Source organism: Drosophila grimshawi, unplaced genomic scaffold (genome assembly GCF_018153295.1).
Source record: "Drosophila grimshawi isolate 15287-2541.00 unplaced genomic scaffold, ASM1815329v1 contig_1367, whole genome shotgun sequence".
NCBI classification, from domain to species: domain Eukaryota; kingdom Metazoa; phylum Arthropoda; class Insecta; order Diptera; family Drosophilidae; genus Drosophila; species Drosophila grimshawi.
In genome coordinates, this window is record NW_025062889.1 from 3,311,215 (window position 1) to 3,330,806 (window position 19,592).

At 39.1% G+C, this 19,592-nt stretch overlaps 1 protein-coding gene across 2 annotated transcripts in view; it reads left to right on the plus strand.

Moving 5' to 3' along the window:
* Positions 1–19,592, plus strand: part of LOC6569035 (matrix metalloproteinase-2) — a 94,622-nt gene that overhangs the window by 71,898 nt on the left and 3,132 nt on the right. For both annotated transcript variants that reach the window (XM_001995006.3, XM_032741003.2), the window contains 2 exons: positions 18,277–18,417; positions 19,110–19,255. In XM_001995006.3, coding sequence (XP_001995042.1) covers positions 18,277–18,417; positions 19,110–19,255 — 287 coding nt within the window. The remainder of the gene's footprint in view (positions 1–18,276; positions 18,418–19,109; positions 19,256–19,592) is intronic.

Sequence of the window (19,592 nt, forward strand, 5' to 3'; positions counted from 1 at the left end):
GTGGGTCATCAAATTAAACTTGAATATAATCCTCTTTAAATTTATGGTATTATTTTAGTTAAGCTCTTGTTCGTATACGAGTACCTCCAAAAATATATTTTTGCAGTTGAAACTAGTTTCCAACAAATTAACGTCAACTGCATACGAATATTTGGCAGCCACATTTATTTTGATAACATATATATCTGCATGCAGAAAACTATTTCTAATTGCAGCTGCTCGAACAAGAGAAGAAATGCAGAAAATTTCACACAAGTTCGCAGCTGAAAATATCGGGCAAGCTGCAATTCCAGCTGCATAGATAAGGAAAAAGGCTGTGAGTGCTCGAGCTATATGCAGTGCATTACTATCCGCGTATTCATAAATATAGAAACATCCCAACTCTCCTCTTCTCGCTTATTGTTGCTGAAACTGTGCGCCAACTAAAGCAATTTACAGTTCTTAAAAAATAAAACAACAAAAACAAAAGAGAAGGAAACCCAACATGCAACTGACCTGCCAAGGAGCTCGAAAAACAGGAGCGCAGCACCAAACCAAACAAATGGAAAAAATTCAAATTATCTGCCAGGCAAAAATAAAAGGGCAAAAACGGCAGCAACAAAAGCAACAGCAACAGCAGCAGCAGCAACAGCAACGCGAAGTGTGTTGCCAAACTTGAGTTCTTTGCACACATTCTGGCACTTGAACATTTTTCTTATTGTGGCGCCCCCAACCCACAGAGAGAAGCTAAAGCTGTTGGAATTTTTGGTGGAACCAAATTGCGCTCGCTGTTCTCTCTAACGTGTTGGGCTTAAGTTGGCTTCTGGTTTCTGGTCTCGGTTTTTGGGCTCTGTATGCTTTTGCCCAGGGCAAGGGAAGCTGTTGCCTTTAGGCCATTTTATTTGCATGCCAAAAGGCAACACACACACACACACACACACACACACACACACAAACCAGCTAAGTGAAAAAGTGATTTTGCGTTATGTTTTTCTTTTATATATACATATATATATCTCCTCTTTTTTTTTGCTGAAGTCAGGCAACTTACTTTGGGCTGCTTAATGTATGAGGGTGAAATGAAAAATGAACTTAATACACTTGCAAACTACACGGTTCGGGTAATTGCACGCTGATTTACAAAATGCCCACTCACAGACAAACAGCAACACACTCACACACACACATACACACTCACACACACACACTCAGACACAGGCACCGAAGACTATTAGCTTGCTTAAAGAGCTACGAAGTTTTTGGTTTCATTATTTTTCTGGGTGAGATAACTTAAAGCCTGCCACAAATGACCATAAAATGTTTTGGTCTTCTGCGGCTGTTCGGCCAAACTTTTGGACAAAAAAAAAACAACAAAAAAACACCAACAAAGCTGACAGTTGGCATTTGGCAACAGTTTAACAGTTAAACAAAATGTCAAGAGCACAAACATATTGAAATGTAAGCAATGTGGCAGCCGTTGAGTGTCAGTGCCCCCTTTTACTGGTTTTTGCTTCTGGTCAACTCGTGTCCCTTCTGGTTAACCCCATTTCAAGCTCTGCTTCTCTGTGTATGTGTGTGTGTGTTCGTTTGTGGCCAACGCAATCTGACAATTTATTCATTGTGCTGCACGTTTTTCAGCTTAATCCATTAATGGCATCAACTACAAAGCGTTGACAAATGGACACTGTTTGCCAACAATATTTTTCAAGTTGTATGTTTTGTACAGTCAAAAGTAATCTTTGAATTGGTTTCATTTTTTTCGGTCAAAAGGCATGCATGAAATATGTGAATAGCAATTAAATGATTAAAATACATATGCCGACATTTGATCGTTTGTTCAACGTTTCATATTATTTATACACGCTTTGCATATATGCATATTGTATAAATTATTCACTCGCCGCTATTGAGTTCAGCGAAAAAAAAAAACGGTGTTAATTTAAAACTGACAGTTTTCTTAATAGGCTGAACGTGTCACAAATTGTTTATTTAAACCGATCAAAGAAATAACAATTAATTGTTTTTTTTTTTTAAATAAATATTAATAAGCATAACGATGTAATTTTAAATTATATATGATATTAAATGAAACCCAGAGTAACTTCTACTTTCTTAGCAAATATTAGGTTTTCTATCATTGCCTACTTTTTGGGGCACCCGAATTTCAATGCCTTGCTTGTCTAGGATGTGTGCGCTGCTATTTGCAGTTAGCTGGAATTTTGAAGTTAATGCTTAGCCTGGCTGACAGCTAATGCACTTAAAACTTCACAAATGTCTTGTCAAAGCTTAAATGTTTCCGACTGCGCCAAAACGTTTACGGCCACGCCCAACAAGCGCCCAACGACAGCGTCAACGACTTGAGTGCAAAATTCAATTAAGTTGCTTAAGCACACACACACACGCACACGCACATATGCGCGTACACATGCGGCATACAAATGCAGTGCTGCAAGTATCTGCATGTGCGTGTGTGTGTGAGCTATCAATTTCATGTCCAATCAAGCAGGCAGCAGCTGTAAATGAAACTGCAGCAGCAGCAGCTGCAACAACAATGGTGGATTGCCCAAAACCCCAGCCACTTAAGCAGATGTCAACTTCATTTTGCATATGCCACATGCCACATATGCCACACACAGCGCTCTGGCACTTAAAGGTGCGGCTGTCTGCCATGCCACTCATCTCCCTCTCCCTCATCTCCTTGGACAATTTCGCGAGCCAATCAATCCAAGGCAGCTGCGGCTTGACTTGCGGCCGTATCTTGTAAATGCGGCTAATTGTTTTTGCGGCACATTGTTGAATTATTATGTTGCATGTAATACACTCCACCATATCCCACACTAATTAAAGTGCTTTGCATATCCAATGAGGCAGAGAGAATGTCGCTGTGGTTTGCCAGATGTAAATGTCAAAATTGTTGTCGTTGTTGTTGTTGTTTGGCCTGTCAAATAAGAAAGCATTTTGTCCAAATGTTGCCCGTTACGACACAACAAAGTTTGACATTTTATGATGTGCATCATAGTTACGTACAACATGGCCAATGCCACCTAACCACCCAAAAACCACCCAAATCACCCAACCATCAAACTCAACCGCAAAGCCCTTTTGCCTGTCAATTACATCAAAATCGTGAATTGTTGTCCGTTATGCATTTGACATTTTCGAGTCAATATAAATCGAAAATAACTCACAATGTGTGTGATTGCTTGTGCCTGTACCTGTGTGTGTGTGTGTGTGTGTCTCTGTATGTGTGTTACATATACAATCCAATCTGGCAAACAATAGTCGTACACCTTGTTTTTTTTGTTGCTTTTCCTCTCTCTCTCTCTGTCTCTCTCTCTCTGTCTCTCTCTCTCTCTGTCTCTGCCTTTCTCTATCGTGCTAGCTTTTTGCGTGCCATCAATAAATAATCAATGAATTGATACCTTTGGCTCAGCTCGACGTATACGTAATATGCTGTGCAATTTATTTGATGCCCCCAAACAGATGAAAGAGTAATTTGATTTGTTTGTGATTTATATCTGACTTTGGCATCTGGACAAACTGGAATATTCATGTGGCAATAGTATTATTGCCACACAGAGTTGCCCCCAATGGGAGCTTTAGGTTAAGTTGTCTAAGATGCCAAAGCAATCGACACACATTTGCAAAGGGCTTCTTGAAAATACAACTTATGTAATAGTTTCAGATAAAAGTGAACAACTTAATGATGACCTTTAAGTTTGCCCACTCATAAATAAGATTAATTAATATTTTATTTATTTTCATTTCAAGGTTTCTATTACTTAACATATTTTTGAAATGATTTTTTAATTATACTTAAATTGAAAAGCATATCAAAATAGAGTTCTTAATAATGTGTACAAATAGTGTCCTTCGGTTTCTGATTTTCCACCGAAAGTCATACATTTTTAGACTTCTTATAATTGCTGCAAGCATTCGGCTCGATTTGTTGCCCTTTGCACCTGAAACAATTTATGTCAATTGCGCATTGATTTATTTGCACTAAATAATTTATGTATTTATTTATTTATTGCCTTTACTCCAAATGGCTAATGTCGTGACTGGAAAGTAAATTAGTTTTGATTTTTGTTTTATTTTTATTTATTTCCTTTTTTGTATTTGGTATAGGCTATCGTGACCAGGTTGCAATTCGATAAAGCACTCGGTACCTGAATAAATAGCGCTGTGTTTTCAAGAAGTAGTTGATACGGGAAACTAGATAAAATGCACGGCAAGAAAAAATGCCCCGTGCGCATAAATTGTCGAGTCCAATAAAAATATATGTAAAGTGGAGCAAATGGTCAGAGCCAAGTGGGTGGGCGGGCGCTGGGCGTGCACATTGCATAAAAACTCGGTGTTAACTACACATTTGGGTATTTGTGTGTATTAGCACTTTGGCAGTTCGAGAGAAGCAGCTGCAGCCAGCAAGGACACAGCCACGACCAGGACGAGGAATCCAAGTCGTAGTCAATTGCTGAGCTGTTGTTTTGCGACCAGGCTAAAGTTTAATTGGCTGGTTTAATTGTTGGCAAATGCAAAGGCAATGAAAAGGAAAAAAAAAACAGAAGCGATGTATAAAACACAAACATAAAGAAATTTAATCAAGCTAGGAACAATTGTTATCCACATACACACACCTACACACACACAAACAACAAGTGTATAGATATGTTGAGTGGATAGAAAAAAAAGAGTGCAAACGTTTATTAGATTTAACGAGCTATCGCAACGAGGACGCAGCATGAAACCACTTTTAGCGCAATGGCAAACGAAGCCAGCTTAATTTAAATGTCACCTGCACTAAACAAATACCAGCCAAACGAGAACAGAGCAGCTCAAACAGGGCAAAACAGACAGGCAGACGATGATATTGTTAGTGACACTCTTTCAGCATTAAGTGTGTACATGACAAACACACACACACACACACACTGTTATCCCTGTGTGTTTGTGTGTAACTGGCTGCACTTCAAAAGCCACTCAGTACATCAACACAGACAGCAGCCAGGACCCATGGCAAAAAAAAAAAAACAACAATTAAAAGGGAAAAAGCTGGAAAAAAAAAGTGAAATATATCTGAAGCACAGCAATTGGCAATTGGCTGGCCATGTGGGCCGACAGCTGCTTAAATATTTTGATTAAATTCAAATACCGTCGATACGCAGTAAATAACTTAATGCTATAAAACATCAGTAGACAATATATAAATGTGATTTAAATAAATAATCGCATAAAAATATTGACGTGAACGAAATTCGATTAAATGATATACCGGATAAAATATTCAGTTTATTTTTCCAATTCGTCAATAAATATAGACAAGCATATTTAATAAAATTCATCGCCTGTAATTATAAATGAGCAAACGGACATTGACATTGGCCAGTTCCAAATAGAAATCATTATAATGCTAATGAAAATAAATAATTTAGAAGTCTGCAAAAACTGTGTTGCTTTCCATTTAGCTAAACAAACGCAGCAGTTGCTATAACATTTACCAAAGACACCGCCACTACCACCATCACCCACCCACTTGCTGTTCATTATTGTGTGTGTGTGTATGTGTATGTGTGTATGTGGTGCGGTTTTTGTGGGTAATGGGCCGCGTCTTGTGGCTCATATCATTATGCATCATTAAGTTGATGGGCCAAGGAGCAACGCGGTGGGTGGTGCTGGTGGTGGTGTTGCAAACACTTCGATTTAATGGCCCCGGGCTTCGTTCGTTTCTTGGCCATGGCATCAATGGCATATGTCCTTTTTCCAAGCGCCTTCTGTGCGCGCTATTAAACGCATATTACTCATCAAAACAATATTTTGTGTCGCCCTCGATTCGATTGCAAATGACATAAGAGACATAGTTTTACGAGTTTGTACAACTTACGGCAAAGCTAATAATTCGATAGTTAGGTGCCCCCCTGTCCCCTCTCTGTTAATATTGTGTGCAAGCAGATGACGTAACGCATAAGCGTTTTATATGCGTTCAACTTATTGGTAATTAAATATTTTGTGCGTTACGTAAGCAAATGCAGAAAAACAACCAACAAGACTTCTTCACTAATTGATATTGGCAGCAAATTGAGTTTATATTCGGTGACGTAAGCAAAGTCACTTGTAGTGCTTAATTAATTGGGTATATTTATTACACATTCCACTGACAACATTTAACTTTCAATCTCGCACAACTAACTTTAATTAACAAAAATAAAAAAAAACAATGCTGTGCAATAACTCCATAAGAAGTATAATGACATGTTAGATCATTAAACTAACAGACAACTTAAAACTTTTACACCAACGAACTTTTCACATTTTAACCCAAAAGTAAAGCTGAAAAAACAAAGAAATAAAAATTGGAGATGGTGTAAGAAAGACAAATTACATATAAAGTGCAACTCTATTTGACACAGCTCCCAAATGGTTGACAACTTAACGTAAGTGCTTACGTCATTGTGTGCACAACTGTACACGTTGTGTCTGCGTGTGTGTGTGTGTGTGTGTGTGTGTGTGTGTGTGTGTGTGTGTGTGTGTGTGTGTGAATGTGTGTTTTTTGGGTTAGCAAGCAATATTCGCTGCTATTTTGTTGCTGTTTCTGTTTTTTTTTGCTTGCTATAACTTTTCATCTTCAGTGTCAACTTTTTGGCACATTTGCTTGACAAATTGTTTTGTTTGCGCCGCCCGACGTCAGCAATCGATATCCGGCATATATACTATCTATATTATAGAGTTTGCTGGGGGGGAGGTGTGCAATATAAACAGCAACAGCAACCGTAACTGTAACCGGCCACACCCACAAATAAAGGGAAAAAAAACTAACTAAGCAAAGTAGTTGTCACAGCAACCAAACATTTTCGTTGAGCTTACGCTGTCAGCTAAATAAATATAAATATATATATGTATATGTATATGGATATATATGTAGCATGTACAACACTTATATAGATTGACTAAAATTTCAATTCCTTTATATGCTTTTCCCTTTTCTTCTGCTTTCAGGTAAGTCGCAAATGCGCTGTTTGAAGCTTAAAAGACGCTCGATTTGGTTATAAAATCAAAGTACGTACTTCTTTTTGACACCCACAAGCACAAACACAAACACATACCTACACACACACACACAACACACACCACAACCAGTGTCAACAAAGCTGCCATTAGACGTCTAAGCAATAGAGAGAGAGAGATGAAATCAATAAAGTCAAACGTATCCTGCTGATAGCTGTTTAATGTTTACAATATGTCTTTATTTCTTTTTTCGCCTGCTACTTCTGCTCCTGCTCCTGCTCGCGCTGCTGCTGCTGCTCCTGCTCCCGCTGCTGCTCCTGCTGCTGGTTCTTCTTTTTCTTCTTATATATTTTCATTTCCTATATATGTAACACTATACACATTTGCCTTTGACTTTACCTTCAGCAATCTGCTCTCAATCTCCCGCTCAGACTCTGACTCTCTCTCTCTCTCTCTATTACTTGAGTATGCAAAACGATTTGATAATACCCAGCGTTATGACCCTATGGCCAGCAGCTGCAGTTGTTATGATAGCAATACTGCAATCGTAAGGTGTAGGAGGAAGTGGCAAGTGGTAGGTGGGGTGTTGCCGGCGGCAACAGCTATAATGCCAAACAATTTAGTGCTGCAGTTGCTGTTGCCGGGGGTGTCGCTTGACAAAGGTGGTCCACCATTATCCGATTTGCATTTGGGTTTAGGTGAATGCGCTCAAATGTGCAATTCAATTTAAGCAAAACTTGCAGCCAAACACTCACACACAAACACCGTAGGGTCCGCTGCTGGAGTTTTGGCATGCAGTTAACCAGAAACAGCAGCGCAAAAAGCAGCTTAGCTCCCGGGTTCAACAGCAACAACAGCAACAAAAAGAAGAAGAAAAAAAAAAGGTCGACATGGCGTATAAAAAATTCAAAGTCAGTGAAACGCAACTTAAGCTTTTTTTACACTGGTTACCAAGTGGCTGCTGCTGAGCGAGGGGTAGAGACAGAACACAAGCACAAAATCGGGATAAACACACATGTACAACACAACACACACACACACCCACACACACACACGCAGAAAGAGACAGAGACAGAGAGTAGGAGCGAGACAGACAGCTGAGCAGCTGAACAGCTGCGGAAAAGCGTTGCAGGAAGTTAGCACATAAGCGGAGTAGATTAAACACCGCAAAACAGGCGCTCAATGAGTCACATGCAAAATAACCAACGACCCACACCCACACCCACACCCCAAGCCCCAACTCACCACCCACTCCCGCACACAGAACTACAAAGTTAAGATTTTTATTTTGATGTTCTCTCTCTCTCATTTTGTGTTTTGTTTGTTCTTGTTGTTGTCGTGTTAAACCATTCAAAGCCGACAAAGTGCGCTTAAAAATGTCAAAACAAACGGAGTCCGGTTCCATCTGACTGTCCATCTGAATGTTTTGGGCCAAAAGCGTTTTGGGACAAACCGCATTTGGTGAACTACTGCTCGTTGTGTTGACCAACAGAAATGTTGAAAAACTGCAAAAAAAAAACCAAACTTTTTTTCTGTTGACCAACATAAACTTTTGTTTCTCTAGATAAGCTTATAGAAATGCTGATGCCATATCTAAATTACAATAAGCTCGACTTTATGCCAAATAAATGTTACGTGTCCTTTCATAGTTTTTTAATTATAATAAACTAGTCAACAACAATTTGCATTGAAAGCTGTTTGCAATTTTAAATGGAAATATGATGTTGCAGTTTTGCAATACAGAGTTTAAAGCATTATTGCACAAGTTTAAAGCATTTGTCAGCGCTAAAACAAAGTGAGAAGCGATTAAAAACGAGTTACGTAAAGCGATCAAGGAAATTGTCGTTTGCTTTTTCCAGCACTTTGCTTAGTTTTCCTTCAGTTTTGTTCTACGTTTTTCCCTGTTGCAGTCTGTGGGTATTAAGAAAAGCGCAGCGATTAGCTGCAAGTGACTTGATTTCTTTTTGCGTTAAGTCTTTTGGTGTTTTGTCTGTTTTCCATCACTTTGCTCGTCCTTTTTAGCAATAACATTTTCTTGGCCAAAACCAAAGCAGCACAAAACCTGCAATCTATTTTTACCTGGCTTGAATTTTTTTTATTCATATGTTTAAATACATTTTGCTTTTGATACGTTCAAAGCGAAAAGCGATTAGAGCAGAAAGTACAACCAAGCATAGAAGATATCTATTTGAGTTGGCTTTAACTTTGACAAGACTTACAGATTGTTTTCTTACTTTACTTTGTGTTTGTTATACAAAGAGTCGGAGATCAGTCAAACCAAAGATTCGTTTCTAATGGGATTGATTTGTTGAATGTGTACCTTTGACAACCTTGAAAAGCAGTGTTGCAACCCTCAAGCAGATATTTATATTACACTTCACACTGTTTTCTTATCAATTCCATATAATCTTAAATAATTACTTCAGCGCACAAGTTAAACTTATAATTATAAACTGAAATGTGCATTTCGAGTGCTGTTGTCGATGCGCGTTCAATTGACACATCAAATAATTGAGTGTTAAAGTCAGCATTGTATATTTTTGTAGCACGTGTTTAGGCAATAACAATTTATGCATGAAGTCCAAATATTTGTGTAAATGGCATAACAATTATTGTTGACTATATAATCAACATTATGTATGCATGCGCCAGGCGAATTAAACATTTTATAGCTAGACCCATGCTATGCTCAAGCTCTTATCTAGGTACGTATACATATAAATATTAAATATGCATTAGCTTAGGTTCACTTGACTCACACAACACACACACACACACACACTGAATACAACACCATCAAATTTTCACCCATGCGCCCATTTGTATGCTACATTTTTTCATACTTTCGTTGCCCTCTTGCACAACCTCAGTCGTCGCTGTTGTTGCCGCCTACCTCTGCCCCAGCCAAGTGGCGCCGCAATGTGTTAAATTTTTACAGTTGAATTTGTTATACGCTGTGTGTGTACACCTGTGTGTGTGTGTTTGTGTGAGTGTTTGCGTAGTAAATTTGAATTTGATTGAAAAGCATGTGACATAGCGCCATCAAACCGCGCCACGTACAAACCACCCCTTGCGACACAACCACGCACCCATCCCCCCTCCGCCCCTTACGACCCCTGTCGAAATCATCTGAAAGAGGTCGCAGCTCAAGGCTGCTCCTTTTTCTTACCTGAAGCTTTCTTTGGCAGCACTCCTTCGCCGTCTTCGTGCTCGTCCTCGTCCTCGTCGATGTCTCTTGCAGTTTAGATAACGTTGAACGGTGCGCATCATTTGGCGCTCAGGTTTGACTGCTTACTTTGCCACACGATGTGGTGCGTCGTCTCCTGCTTGTCAAATGGTTTTGTATAGATTTCTGTTCGGAAAACCCCCCTCCCCCTCCTCCTCACACCACCCTCCTTCCTACCCGCCTAGCAAAACTACCCGCCCGACTAACCAAGCTCGGCCTTTGTGAGTTTTTGTGACAGCTTGTTAGACGTAGCATGTATTCTAGTTAGGAGCTATAATAATAGGATGGGGCAGGGAGGAGGGGCATGCAGCATGTGGCAGAGCCAGCATTGTGCAGCAGCAAACTGACAGCGATGAATGTAAGCGATTTATTTTATGATTTATTGCGTATACTCATTGTATTCGCTGTCTTGGATTTACCATACAAACCCATAGAAATATATATATGAGATATATCTATATATACAATGTATAAGTACAAATATATGTATATAAGTTCCAGCGTATTTGTGCCCATTTATTTGTAGCATTGTTAACACTTGCAAATCACTTGGCTATTGAGATTTTCCGTGCGGAAACACACTTCAACAAAAGGATTTTAGAAAATTCTAAAGCGCTAAACAAGTTAATGCTCTTCAAATCATATATATTCTATAGTCGACTGTTCTCAATTACAATCATGCTGGCAACAAAGTGAAATCAACTTTAAAATAGTTTAATTAATTTGAAGCTTCGTCAAATCTTATAAGAATTGTCTGTCGACAAAATCGCAATGCCCTGTGGCAAGCGTATCAGGGAAAAATTGGTAGAAACTGTCGAGTCTGAAGCATTTAAAAATTTAAATTCAATCAAGTGTCAAATTAGTGCGGATTTTTAATTTAAGCGTCCCTTTTTTACTGTTTCTTTTTTATTGCCATTGGACTTATAAATAAAACATGTACCTGCCACTCAATTAGGGAGCCCAGAGAGACAGGGCTGAAACTAAAAGGGCGGCAGGACGTTGCACAGTGCCAAGAGTGCCCAGAGTTACAAATCAAAATGTATAAAACATGCAATTTGTTTGCCAAAAAGTCACGCGTAAGTTGCACACTTTCCACCTTCCCCGTACTCCTCTCACCCGTATGAAACTACCCCAACTACTCAAGGGACCCAGAAAAACAGACTAAGAATACGAATACGAATACGAACTTGACTAAGAATTAGAATCTCAATGTGTGTGAGTTTGAGGCGTCAAACTTTATGCAAATGAAGCGTTAAAGTTGAGAAAAAGTGCAAGAAAGTAACAGGAAAAAAAAAGAGAAAAAATTAAATAAAAATAAAAGAACTAAACATTTTGTCTTGCTTTGACTCACTCAACCTGGGTGTGATGTTATTTCGATTTGGTATCCATCACAACCTCCTTGAGTGAGCGATAGCAGGATAGAATATCCACAAGAAAACAGGCGACAGGCGATAAGCTAAAATTAACTTACAAATTATGCGAAGAAAACTAGTTTTAAATATGACAAAAACGAAAATACTACTTAAGCTAAAGTTTGTCTAAAGAGCTAGTGATAAATATAAAAGAAAACTCTTACTTAGCTTACAGTATGTGTGAGAACATTAAACTCCACTTATACTAAGTCTTTGCTTTCCAGAGCGCTTACAATTCAGACATTTGTCGATTTTTTATCTAACTTTTATTGTGATTAATATCTGATTTATGTGTGTGTCGAAAGGTGAACAAATTTTCATGGTCTTGGCTTGTTTTTTAAGGGCACTAAACTCCATATTATAACCGACAATTTGCTATAATCTATGACCTCGTCTTGATATATACACCACCAAAATAATGTATAATGGGATGCCCTTTCTTTGATTTTTTGGGGCAAGCAGCGCAGCGCACATTCAAGTTGCCCCAAAATATGGAATGGCAGCAAAAGGGCCTCGGGACAAAAGTCAAGCTGCGTATGCATAATAAAATTTTGAAATGCCAATTTAATAATGCTTAATGGCAAAAATCATTTTTGGTAATAAATTTATGAGCACATGGCTAGCTGTCGTTACATGTGTGTGTGTGTGTGTGTGTCTACATACATACGTGTATGTGTGTGTGTGTGCCCCCGGGGCAAGCACTCAAGTTGAATCCATAGCTTGCTTCTAGTTGAGCTGGGCGGGGGGTTTGGGGCAGAGTCTTATGGCAAATATTTACCTTTAGAGGGGTTTCTGCTCCCAAGCGCATGTGAAAATAACATTTGCAATTTTAAACACTTGAGACTTGTCGCCACAAATACATGTACAACATTTATGTGTGTGCAAGTATGTGAGTGTGTGCGTGTGTGAGTGTGTCTGTCAATTTTCGTCTCTTACTAATGACAATTTTCATTGCTGTACACATTTTTTGCTTAGCTCTGTTGCTGATGTTGATGCTTATTACTCTTGTGGCTACATTGTGATTATTTATTAATTAAATTTGCTATGAGACAGCCAGCTAAAGTAAATTCGTTTTCGTATTTTGTGTTTGTGTTTGGCTTTGTGGTTTTTAGCTCTCGGGGATTTTCGAGACCCGGATTTTAAACCACAAAACACACACACACAGACACACATCACTCGCCTATTATTTGAAGACTTATCCTTGGCTCTGTTGCGTGTCAGCATTTTTCAAGTCAATTTATTGACTTTTGTATACACAAACCCTTTTTTTTAAAACTCTCCTTTTTTTTTGTTGTCCACCAGCAAAGGTTGCAACGGTCCGTCAAGCTCTGGACCTAAATATTTAATGTACGAGCTCGGAAAGCTCAAGCGTAATTATCTCCATAGTTGCTTTCCGGCGCCAGGTGAGAAGGTTGCGGTTGTAAGGTTGTCCTGAGTTATGTGCACTGTGTCCCCAGGTGGCTTCAACTGCAATAAATTGTTGCTGTTAAGGACCTTAAAGGATCAGTATTATATGCTGACAATTATGAATGTGTGAACTGAGAATTTGTGGAAAGCATATTCATCAAGTCAACTTGTCGTCCCCAGATACTTCTTCATAGTTAAACGGTGCGTTGAGTCTCAATACGTACACGGTTTATTGTGAACCAGCTATTGATAACCCCAGTTGAATGACAAATGCTCTCAAAAGACACGAAGTATTCTCAGAAATACTAAAACGCACACTCCAAATACCCTTTCATTGTAGTTATAGTTATGAGTAATACTTTTCATTTTAAATATCTATATTAATAGTAGCAACTTATCAATATCTTTCCTAAAATAGCCATCAGCTTAAAGAGCTATCTTAGAAAAGATATTGCTTACTCTTCAGAAAGTTAATTCATTGTTACTTTGTGGTTTTACCGTAGTAATCCTGCAAATAAAATATACATTTTCCTTTTTTTATCAACGCAAATTATAAGCGAGCCAGAAAGATGGGCGATTTGTTGAAAAATGTTTATAAAAAGAATATCCAAAAATAAGATTCAGTAACTTCTTTGGAAGATTAACTTCTTCGCCCACATATTGCCATCAGATTACTCTTAATTCCCAGAAATAGTATAATAAATTCAATTTATTTGTAAAACTCGAATTTAATGTGTAACATTCAAGGATATTTCCTACAAAAAAAGAGCCAGAGAAAAAAAGCTGGCACTCTTCACATTGCCATCCGGAATGTCAGCATTACGGCAATCTGTGACAGCCTATCACAGTCATGTCACAAAGTGTCCTCAAACATACGCGCACAATATTTTGATTAAAATTGCAGTTACTAGCTGGCCAGGTGTGTGTTTGTGTGTGTATGTGTGTATGTTATCTGTGGTGTGTGTGTGTATTTTGCCTGCCCGCTTTTCTGGCGAACGATTTGTTCATCCTTCGTACGCCAATTGATTGAATTGAGCACATTGAGCCATGAAATGTTTGCTCGACGGCTAACAACTAAATCACCGTTGGCAGCTTTGCATGCTTTTTTCCTCCTGTATCTAAAGCAAAAGTCAAGTTACACGGTAGAATTGTTGAGTATATGATTTTGCAGCTGAACTCTTAGATACTACGTGATCAGCAATAAAGTACTTGACAGCTTGCAGTCATAAAAGTTTAACTTGCTACAGCTGTCTTGAATATTGTATATATTTCAAAGTTGCAATCATTAAAGTAAAATTAGCTGCACTTGTGTTAAGTATTGAACATACTTTAATATTTTAATGGGTATATGCAATTTTAGCCAATTTAATATGGCATTGCTCATGTCAACTGCTTAAAGATTGATGAATTTTATATACAGCTAGAATTATTTTGTCAGTTGTATAACAATAAGTTGTCATTTTTTGCTTGACTGCAACAGATTGTCAAATACCAACACTCTGCATACATATACCCAATGAAGCAACTATGTGTACAGGGTAGTGGAAGATGGCGTAACAGAAAACGGCTCGGGCCGCTGAATGCAAGCGTAGCCAACACCAGCGTTGGCGGTGGCGCATTTTGCAATTTTTCCTAAATCGCATAGATTTTTCTTTGCGTAGACGGAGACAATTTCGTGCACATTTTCGTTGGAATACTTGCTTGCTTGTTTCTTTTCGTTTTGGCCCGATAAACTTCCGTTGAAAGTTTGGTTGGGTCTAAAGAATTTTGTTTGCTGTTGTTGTTGTCAGACAGTTATCGAGAAAGTTTTCGGCAATGTTTGCCCAAGAGCGTAGCGAACTAACAAAATGAGCTTATTTTTTGCTTAATTTCGCACAAATTAAAAACGTCGAATCCGGCTCAGTTTCGGCAACAAAAATCCGTACATAGATATGGCAATGAATAAGAAAAGAAAAAAGTAACCAAAAAAAAACCAAAAAAATGAATGAAAAGGGAGAAAAGTTTAAGCTGCGTGCGTCTTGCTGAAAAACAGCAATTTTTCGTCGCGCAAACTTTTTGTCGGCACTCTATGTCAGCTATTAATACATACATATATACATATATACATATATATATATATATATATACATATAGATATATTTGTGCGTGTGAATTACATCATTTTTATTAAGAGTTTGCGTGGATATCTCATGCTGGCTTTTCTTAAAAGTCGATTTCTCGAATCACAGCCGAACTTATACGAGGCATTCAATAAGTTGGCAAAGTGCTTAATGTTCAGGCCTTAAGCTGCCAGCTGCCAGCCACAAAATGAGCACACTGAGCAGATTCAAGTCAGCTCAAATATATAAAGTGGATTATGGTTCGTCTCGAGTGTCGACGGCGCCATTAACTGTTTGGCCATAGCATGTTCACAACTTGAATAAAAAAAAAAATACAAAAATAGATAAATTAAATACTACTTCAGGAAGTGATTTAAAAGGCCGACACGACACCAAGTACATTTGACCAGTATTTAATTGTATATATAATATTTGTAATATGTACATATGTAAATTACCAAGTAAATTGCAAATTGCAATTACAAAGAAGTAATTAATAATACTCACTTGAGGTAACGGAAAATTGCAATGTTCCCAAGTAATTAAACACGTCCATCGGGCGATCCATTATTCTCTGCATGCATGTAAAATGCCATTAAATATGGTATTTTATTTAAAACCTTCCGCAAACCACCTCAGGACGACGGCAGGCGGTTCTCGGTCAATAGACAGCTCTGCTCAGTCTGTCTGAAATGAAGCGAATGAACTCTCGCGTTGCTATTTGGCATATTGTTCAGTTTGTTTTACGTGTAAGGCAACAAATTGGCCAAAGCACACGTTTGCCACCAGCTGCAGCAGCAGCAGCAGCAGCACCTAGAGTCCAAAGGTAACCCAAACACAAACTCGAACCCGCAATGTGGCTGTGCCCCGTGCCCCGTGCCCCACGCTGTCAGTTAGCGAGGCAGGTTCATAATAATTTAAATGCTCGGCACACAAAGTGACATGGCAAAGACAAACAGAGGTCAAACTGGAGACTCGTGTTGCTGTTGCTGTTGCTGTTGTTGCAGCGACTCCTGCGACTGTTGCTGTTGCTGCAGCTGGAAATGGCTACGTGACAGGACGCAGTGCAATGGCTCGCATTTAAATCCAAGCGCAGTGGCAACGATATTAGCACGACAAAGGCACTCGTCAGCCTTTGGTTGGGCAACAGCATAACAGCATAGCGGGAGCATAGATGTGGATACATCTCCTGTTGCCAGTTCAGTTAATTTGCCATTGCAAAGCAACAACAAACGATGAGCAAATAGCAAACGAGCCGCGTCAACAGCAGCAGCAGGACGAGCTGTGCTTATGTCTCCTGTCTGCTCCTCCTGCTGCTCCTGCTGGTTGCCTGGACAAACGGATCAACAACTAAGCAAACAAATGGCGTTGCAATTGAGCACGTTTTGGGGTAAAGCGCTACAGAATCACAGTCGAAAGTCGTCCAACATTAGCCCAATGGAAATGAACTGCGACACGAACTGGACACATAACATTCAGGACATGGGCGCACACAGGACATTCGACGACAGACTAAAATATAACTAGACAGGCTATGTCATGTACGGCACAGTAGTCGCTCGCTAATGATAAACTCTTGGGTTACACAAATGTTTATCATTTATTTTGGTAATTAATTCTTGTTTGAATAAGTTCTTACAACTATGAAATCTAATTACAAATCACAAAATTTATGACTTCTACTCAAAACAATATCAAATACTGTCAGTCGCGCTATTTGAGTGTTCACTGTGACATTCTTCAATCACACGTAACGTACGTGAGGCTAATGATGTTGCAGCCAGTTACGCCTTCAGTTGTTGGCTCTCATTCAAATGCAGATGCGACAGATGCAGCTGCAGACGGAGATGGAGATGGAAGCCTTGACTTGGCGACGTGTCACACACAATTTGATTGGAAAAACTATGCTGTAAGAAGAGTAGCCTACTACCAGGGACTAAACCACTTAAATGGCCACGAGCCTCAAATGGGCAGCACACAAAACACGCATACGCACTGTGTAACCGGAGAGAAGTCAATAGTAAAGGGGTCAGTCACAAAAGCCAACTAAACGCTTGCAGGCAGAGAATAAAAACAAATAGTTCTAAAAAAAATATATATAGAAAAAATACATATGAAATTAAGAATGAGGACAACAGCTGAGAGTAAGAAAGTTCTGCTTGCACAGGCCTGTGGATTTTGTGGAAGCCACACACAAACAGCAAAAAGACAGAAAGGACAGAAAAACGAAAGGGTGAATATAACTTTGTGCCTTAGTGAAGAGCAACAGACGGGCAGCTGCAATGTCATAAAAGAAACATAACTAATTTGCATAAAATGTGAAAAACATGGAGCAGCACCATCCAAAGCTATGCTAAGGGATAGCTACTAAAACTGCGCCATCATCCACTGTCCGAGCGGATACAGCGGCAGGTAAACTTGTTGCCAACTTTGGCACAAAATTTACCAAAAAAAAAATAAATAAAAATAGTAAACTAAGTGAAAGCAACACGCCCACAACTTCAAGGCCCAAACCACTTCCATGCTCAACCCAAAATTTGGTTGAACTAACTTGTGTGTGTGGCAAAAAAACAAAGGATATTTTTGCATCACAAAGTGAAAGTTATGCGTGTGTGTAGGTGTGGGTGTGGCTGTGTGTGTGTGTGTGTGTATAGTGTTGTCGTCCCCTCATATTAGCGGTTTGTATCTTTTGCAACATGACCACGTTGAGCTAAAGTTGTTGGCCAAATTGTCAGCGAACAATGTGCAAGGAATGAAGTCTAAGCACTCTTAAATATCGTATGAATGTATCTCCAACTATGCAACTAAGGAAAGAATCTTTTTCAGTTAGGTATGCGCTTTGAAGTTTCGAGTTTCAACTGAAATCTTTGATGACGGATTTTCAACCCAACCATAACAACAAAAAATCATATCATATTTTTTTTGTTTGTACTTTAGTCAAATTCCTTTATTGTCTCAATGCAAATGCAATATTCGAATACAAGAGCATTTCAAATGCGCTTTGTAGTTGTGAGCAGCTCTTAAATATTTGAGAAGATAAAGAAGCTTTACAATTTTGAATGTGTCTTGAAATCAACGAAATTAAGATTGTCTTTGCAAACTCTTATAAGTATTATATTAAAACATTTGCATTTTTTTGATATCTTTACAGTTTTGCCAACCTATCAATGCCAGATGTGGGTAAAATACGAAAGCTGATATCTCGAGCGTTACTCGTATGGGAAAACCATTCGAAGTTGACGTTTCGTGAAGTATATAGCTCTCAGGCGGATATACAGGTTATGTTTGTGAGGTGCGTATCAAGAAGGTGTGCTTCTGTGTGTGTGTGTGCCTATGTATGTGTGTGTGCGTGTGTGCACGTGCATGTGTGCGTGGGTAGGTTATATATACTGCTTTATGTACACACCCATAAAAAATCAAACGTTCTTTAGCGCCATAAAGATGGGCAGCATGGGGCAAGCACATAAAACTGCACTTAAAGCCCGGCAACGATAAATAAGCCAAGTATTAAAACCATGAAACCAATGATGATGACGACGACAACGCGCTATGGATGAGGTACTGGGTGCAGAGAGGGGCAGAGCAACGAGATGGGTGCGTTGTGCACTGGCTACCAATTTCAAATCAAAGAGTTTATGTTGCAGCTGCTTTTTTGCTAGATAAGCTGCACATTAGATTCGCCCATTTCATTTTCTTATTTCGTTCTCTGTTTTTTGTAAAAGACTCGTAACTTCCATTGAATTGACTAATCAACGCTTGCTACAAGCTGCCAACTCCATAAACACATCTTACTGACAAATGATTGAGGCTTTTTTTTTTTGGGAAAGTAAAGCTTATGTATTCGTTTGGTGCAATGTTCCTGGATGCAATTCGAAGTTCCTTAAAGAATAGTTTAAGGGATGTCTTTTTTATAATTAAAGCTGTCATCGATCTATACACTGCCTTCTACAATACTCAATTCTTTCGTAATCCTTCATTTTGCAGGGGCGATCATGGCGATGGCTACAAGTTCGATGGACCTGGTTTGGTTTTGGCGCACGCCTTCTATCCGGGCGTTGGGCGCGGAGGCGATGCACATTTCGATGCAGATGAGAACTGGGACTTTGATGTGAATAGCAGTAATAGTGAAGGTACGTTGAGGTCTAGCTGACAGCTGCTGCTGTGGCCACATCATAATTTAGTCGCATAAATTAATTACGTTAGATATACAACAATAGCAACAATAATAATAATAATAATCATAGTCAGACAACAGCTACAGCATCAACGAACAACGGCTGTTGCCTGCGGTCTAAAAAACCCTGCGGGATCAAATTGCAAGCGCCAAAACCGCAACCATTGCCACAAAACATAGGAGCCGACTCTCCCAGTTGATGCAAGTGGCAAAATCAATAAGCGTTGCATACGCAACGCAACACGCATAACGACAGCCACGGCAACAACGACAATTGCTACTGGCGCCGGCTG